The sequence below is a fragment of the Camelina sativa genome, chromosome 7, assembly GCF_000633955.1.
Source record: "Camelina sativa cultivar DH55 chromosome 7, Cs, whole genome shotgun sequence".
NCBI classification, from domain to species: Eukaryota; Viridiplantae; Streptophyta; class Magnoliopsida; order Brassicales; family Brassicaceae; genus Camelina; species Camelina sativa.
In genome coordinates this window covers 15,806,029-15,812,770 of record NC_025691.1, presented here as the reverse complement: position 1 = coordinate 15,812,770, position 6,742 = coordinate 15,806,029, and the positions used below count along the sequence as shown (strand labels likewise).

The following is a 6,742-nucleotide window of genomic DNA, read 5'->3' as shown; positions in this document are numbered from 1 at the left end:
GTCTCCATTTTTGGTAGCCCTACTTGCTTCCATTATTGTTTCAAGTAAATAACTTAACTTATTTTGATAAATTTTGTTTTATTTTTAATAATTGGTACGTAAAAAACTCTATATTTTACAACCTTTAAGTCTAGAAAAGCTAGTCGAACAGTAAAATATAGCTATCTATGTATATTTAGGGTGGGTCATTTTTTTTATTAAGGAACTAACAATAATTATCATTATTATTATTTTTTTTTTGAAAAAGGTAAAAAACACAGAAAGAAAGAAAAATGTTTGTTTAAAATGCTAAATGTCATTATAGTTCCTGAAGAAAAATATAAAATAAATACCAAAGGAAACCCACACATAGACGCAAACAAACGGTGAGAAACACTAATCAAGTTGCACAGTCTCTCCATCGAACAGACTCCAAAGTTGCTCAACGTCAAACGCCAAAGTGTCCCCCTGTTCATTTGTCGTGGCTTCTGGAACTACTGCATCTGCTTCTTGGCTATCGTCCAGTAAATTCTCCAACCACATATCATCTTCATTTATCAGAATATTCAGAAAATCATCTTTCTCATCATCTTTGTCGAAAGTGATACTATCATCACAAACATTATTGATGCTGAGTCCATTGCTTGAAGGAATTATGTCAACTTCTGGTAGGCCATTGAGATGGCTGCAGTCTTTGTTAACAGTGAAGGATCGAGGTCGAGGCTTAAAAACATTAACTTTTTGGACCGTTGTTGTTGTACTTGTAGGAGGGGAAATGATGTTTTTCTTTTTCATTTTAGTCTTACAACCTGGTTCATATTTCTTACTCAGATGTGTGTTCCAGTAATTTTTCACATCATTAGCCGTCCGACCAGGCAATCGACCAGCAATCAAGGACCACCTAAACATTGTTAAAAATTATACATATAAGTTTCGAGTGTTGATCTTAAGGCCCTCCAGATAATTTGTATTGAGTAAACAGTACCTGTTTCCTAGAAGTTTATGAAGGCGAATAAGAAGATCAACTTCATCAGAGTTAAGTCTCCCTTTCTTGATACTTGGCTTCAAATAGTTCAACCATCTTAGTCTACAACTCTTTCTGCATCGATTTAGCCCTACAAAGCCAATAATTTACATTAGTTATTCCACACGAAGACTGATTTTTTTTCTTTCCATGTCTTCTATCATGAAGATTAATCTATGCACACCAATATTACTGTTTCAAACACATTAACACGTTGGTACATAAATTTTCACGGAGTCCAATTACACGAAGACAATTCAGTAAAAACAATTAACGACTTGACGGAAGTTAGGATCTTCGTTGTTTGTGAAGACTGAATAATATATTTACTTGACGTAAAAATAGTTTTCATTTTTTTATCTTTCGTTTTAACCAAAAAAATATCTTCGTTTAAGTCCAAAATGAATATGAACAGCATAAAGAACTTTTTCATGAATAAACTGTTTGTTTGTTTTTGTTTTACAATTAATTTACTAGCATGAAACGATAACTTCATGCATATATACCAGCTCTTAAAGGAGAACTGTTCAATAAAACGATAAGGAGAATATATTGTGTATGTGTGCGTGTGTGTGTAAATATCATGCATATATACCAGCTCTTAAAGGAACTTGATGCCATTTGCCTTCTCCATACTTCTCAATACATTGCCTCAAGAGACTATCTTCTTCAGCAGTCCATGCACCTTTTGTCAACCCTTTGGACGAACCCTCCATGGACCTTAAATAGATAACCAAGTATTTTAAAATTTATGAGAAAAAGGTCGAGGAAGAGGGGGTTATGGTGGCTTCGCAAATCCTCGGAGGACTTATTGACAATATAATGTGAGGGAATATGTGTATATATACACGTGAAGGGCATAAGGTAATGACGTGCATGTTTGATATCCACATTTCATGTATTAGCGGTCGTGCTTACTTTGCTACGTTATTGTTTTGGTTACTGATTTGACTAGAGAAAAAGGTTTTTCAGTACGTACTTTTATAAAATAAAAAAAAAAGAAACATGGTTAATATCAAAATTAGGAGAAAGGAATATTAATGATTGGTGGCAGATGGTTAACATTATTACAAGATAGTATCATGCACAAGAAATATAACAAAACAGAGAAATAGGGTGGACATATAACAAGAAGCTATTTTTTCTCTTCTTTTCCTCTCTTGTATTTTACAGTCTCTTGGAGTTAATTTCTTTACTGCAAATGTTACAAACTGTTAAACTATTCACAAACTCATATTTCTTCTCATCTTTGTTGCTTACTTTGCTAAAGCCAACTTCTAGCTGCACGTTGCAGCCGTTATAGAGTTAAGGTTGAGGCTTTATAACATTGACTCTTTGGCTCCCGCGGTGAGGTAGCTGAACAAGTAATTCCTCTCTTTCTCATTTTGCTCTTACAACACGGTTCATTTTTCTTCTTGAAATGTGTGTTCCAGTAATTCTTTACATTATTGGCCGTGCGACCAGGATATCTACCGGCAATCAGTGACCACCTATTACCTAAGCATGCATTTGAACAATTCGTGAAATGAGTTAGTATTGGAGCATTACATTTTATTTTATAAATAATTTGGATTTAGTGTCTTCAGCAGTCCATGCACCTGTTTCGTAGAAGCTTATGAAGGCGAAGGAGAAGATCAACTTCGTCAATCTAAATCTTCCTCATTTGATACAACCATATTAATCTACAACCCTTTCCGCATCGGTTTAGCCCTACATAACCAATTATCGAGATCATTACAATTAATTATACCTATTGTGACAACTTTATAACGACGAATCTATGAACATTCACAGAATGGACATCAACTATACGCCAATACACACATAGATACTTTACATACACAGATTCCCACTTTTTAGCTCGTTAACTGAGAAAAAACTAACGAGATTCTCATTGTGGTTATCTTTAGAGTAAAATACACTTTGTTATATACGTTCCCCTATAATGTTGACTACAAAAAAAATTGTTCCATAAATTAATTTATATTTTCAACCTGTTAGTTAACTGGAGAGAAACAATAACACAAGTGACTAGATATTTTACATCTATGTAAAATATATATACATTATATGTAACATATACCAGCTCTTAAAATAACTTGGTGCCATTTGCCTTCTCCATACTTATCAATGCACTGCTTCAGGAGACTATGCTTCAGCAGTCCATGCACCTTTCTTCAACCCACTGGACAAGCCCTCCATGGCCCAAAGATATAGTTAATAGAAGTATCTAACCAAATTATATAATAAACTATATAGTTTGGCCGAGGAAGATGGTATTTATATAATTGTTGCTTCACAAATCCTGGAAGTCTTGTGACAATGTGAGTATGTGTGCCAATACGTATACACGTGACCAACATAGGGAAATGACGTGCATGTTTGATATCCACATTTCATGTCTAAGAGGTGGTGCTTAATTTGGAAAGTTAGTTTCTTATGGTACTGTTACTGGTCCGTAGCACCTAGCTAGTCTCTCCATTTCAGTAATTGTAAAAAAAAGGATAACATATCTCTTAACAAAATTAAGAGAGATGGTGAAACATAGTGATCCAATTGCAAAATGGAAAGAAGAATATTGAAAATCCATTTGAAAAAGTTGTGAAAGATAACGGTCGACAAAGTATAGAGCAAATTATGGTGATTTTATCTTTCAAATTATATACACGTATAGATCTCTATGTGTAACTAGAGGAGTCTTTAGCATTTGCAGGACATCCCAAGATCATTCCCATATCTTCTTCCTAGTTTTTTTTTCTTTCTAAATTGTTGCTCTTCATAGTTTCATACTTAGTAGACAATAAATCTCATTTCAAGAAAATGATTATAACAGTGTATGGAGAGAGAGAGAGAGAGAGAGAGAGAGAGAGAGGAATAATATGAACAACACAAGCAAGCATAACCTCAAAGTCATATCAACAAAAGAATTACTCCAAACATGAACAAAATCAGAGTATCGTCATTCTAAGTGATTACACCTATATCTTCAATGTTGGGTACAATTTCTGGAGTTTTGAAGAAATATTACTAGTGACTATAAGTGTTCAGTCAGAATCTTAGAATGCAGAGAAAATGTTTTGTTAAAATAAATCCCTAAAACTTTGCTAAAACTGCTTCGATATTGCTAAAAATACTTAATCCATTGAAAAGATAGAAACAATCTACAAGACTACAAGTCAATCTTGAAACCAGTTAAATTATTAGTGGTTTAATGTCTGATGCCTGTGAAGGGAAATCCAAATGTAACCACTGACGCTAAAAGAGATTTATTATATAAAAGTTTATTAAGTATTTGGGATTTAATAGCATCGACGTATATGTATCTTGCGATTGAAAGAAGCAAATTAGGTTGAAAAAAATGATGACGAAATTAGTGAAACCTTTTGACATTTCCCGTAACAGCTCACAATTGCTCCCACAGTGACAGTTAAATTAATAGTTAAGGAGCGGTTTAATGAATATTAAAAGCTAATTAGTTGCCTACAATTAGACCTGGGCAAAATACCTATATCTGAAATTCGAACCCAAACCTGATTCAAAAAACTCGAACCGAACCCAATTCAAAAAACCCAAACCGAACCCATATATGAAACAAGAGAATACCCAAATTGGTCTAGAACCTTTAAGCTTCAGATACCCGAACCCGATTAGGTATTACCCGATATTCGAGCAGCATCCTATTACCAATTCCTCTTTTTTCCTTTATTGCCTTCACTGCTTACAACCTGTTCATCTTTCTGTTGCCTAACAAACATCGAATTCAAGACTTTATAAACCATTTATCTTAATTTTCTCCAAATTTTACAAACTGGAAAACCCTAAAATCTACTCCTCTCCTCCGTCTGAGACTTCATTTCACGGCGGCAATCAAAGGTCATGATGCATATGTTTAAGTTGTTTTTATTTATAAAACATGTTTTTGTTCTTCACTTGTGTTGGTTTTGATTTAACTTCGAGGGATGTATTCAACTTGACATTTTAAGTGATTTATGTGAAATTTACAAATTTTATGTTATTCAATAATGGATTTTAAAAAGTCTATTAAAATCCACTATTATTGAACTGATGATTAAAAATCTACTTTAAAATATATTGTTATTCAAAACAGTTTTGTGGATTAGGATTCTGGAGGATTCTGGAGGATTTATTTAGTTAAAAATACAGAAATCCAAATTTCATGGTTTTAGGTGGGATTTGAAAGAATTTTACAGAAAATCATATGAACTTCCCTAAAATCTATCAAAATTCTAAATTTTCTAAATTCCATCTAATTCTCCAAAATCATGGTTTGAATACATCATGTTTTATTTGAAATTCTCTGTGTTTGTTCTCTTGTCTAATTAAATTGTTGATCGATGTGTTCTCATGAATCATGATAGATGCTAATGAATATAAAATATTCAATGAACTTCATCTTCGAGATTATGGCTTTACCTTCAGCTCAATTTCATATAATAATTGGATAGATTTCATATTTTTATATAGATGTCAAATTGTATTGTATTGTAGCGTTTAATAAACATCTGAGACTCATCTGAAATTTCATAGTTTTATTTTGCATGTTCTAGCATATATGATCTGTTTACTAAATTGTGGCTTATACAATTTGCAGATGGATTTGCGTTTGACGACTAAGGAGAAAGGTTTTAGACTTCAAAAGCGAATCAATGGGAAAAAAGGAAACAAAAACATGAAGATGGAGATGGTTATGAAAAAGCTAAAACTCAAAGGATAATCACTCCAAGGTCAGGTGTATGGACTCATTTCACAAGGCTACCAAATAACCGTAATCTATGTACCTGTCACTATTGCCCGAGGGAATTCAAGTGTCCACCAAAGTCAGGGACTAAAAGTTTGTGGAATCATCTTGAAATCTGTAAGGAATACAAGGCGTGACTAGAATGTCAAGATCGAAAGTTGAGTCAACAAGTCATTGATAAGGATGAAAATCTGAAAAAATGCAAAAGTTCCTGAGAGTGTTTTCACATAAGCATCCAATGAGATGATTGAGATAGGAGAGTTGTCATTGGCTTTCATTGAAAGTATGGCTTGGAGACACTTATGCAACAAGGTAATGTACTTTTTTTTTTGCTTGTTTTCTTTTGTATGTTCCTTTATCTACATATATATATGGATTTCATTGTAATATGTTTATGCTTCTATATGTATATGAATACAGGTGAATCTATATAAACCCCACTCTAGAAGGACTGCAACGAGGGACATTGTTGAAATGTTTGTTCAGAAGAAAACTGCTTGAGGAAATGGTTCACTGCTAACAAAGCAAAGAGTCTCACTTACAACAGTTATTTGGGTTAGTGATGTCACAAGTAATGTCATATATCCTTCTTTTACTTAGTTTAAGAAGTTCCTTCTTGTCAATTGACTTATCTATTCTAATTTTGTCTTAATATTGATTGTTATTCACAAATGCCAGTTATATGGTTATAACAGTACATTATATTGATCCATATTGGCGGTTAAAGATGTCTATAATAGGATTCAATTATGTGACAGACCACAAAGGGAAGACAATTGCAACTACTCACTACAGGAAATAAAGATTTTCTTAGCATCGGAAAAACGCTATTGTATGATAATAGAGCGGTGTAGAAAGCGCTATGTCTGCTCTCGATATAATAGGTTGGACACTTTATATAGCGGTTTTTGTAACTGCTGTTAAGATTTTTTTTTTTTTTTTTTTTTTTTTTTTTTTTTTTTTTTTTTTAAAAAAAAAAA

The 6,742-nt window shown here is 33.0% G+C and overlaps 1 protein-coding gene across 1 annotated transcript; it reads right to left on the bottom strand.

The window, feature by feature from the left end:
- Positions 303-1,794, bottom strand: LOC104701233 (transcription factor MYB114-like). Its single transcript, XM_010416879.2, has 3 exons — positions 1,599-1,794; positions 965-1,094; positions 303-880 (listed from the first exon to the last, which is right to left on the bottom strand). The coding sequence occupies exons 1-3, from the start codon at positions 1,717-1,719 to the stop codon at positions 376-378; spliced, it is 756 nt and encodes a 251-aa protein (XP_010415181.1). The 5' UTR covers positions 1,720-1,794; the 3' UTR covers positions 303-375.

Bases quoted from the DNA above. Each gene is read 5' to 3' on its own strand.
- LOC104701233 (XM_010416879.2), bottom strand. From the start codon at position 1,719: ATGGAGGGTTCGTCCAAAGGGTTGACAAAAGGTGCATGGACTGCTGAA. The intron at 1,095-1,598 runs GTATATATGCAT...TTGGCTTTGTAG, and splicing joins TCAAGTTCCTTTAAGAGCTG to GGCTAAATCGATGCAGAAAG. The intron at 881-964 runs GTACTGTTTACT...AACAATGTTTAG, and splicing joins CATAAACTTCTAGGAAACAG to GTGGTCCTTGATTGCTGGTC.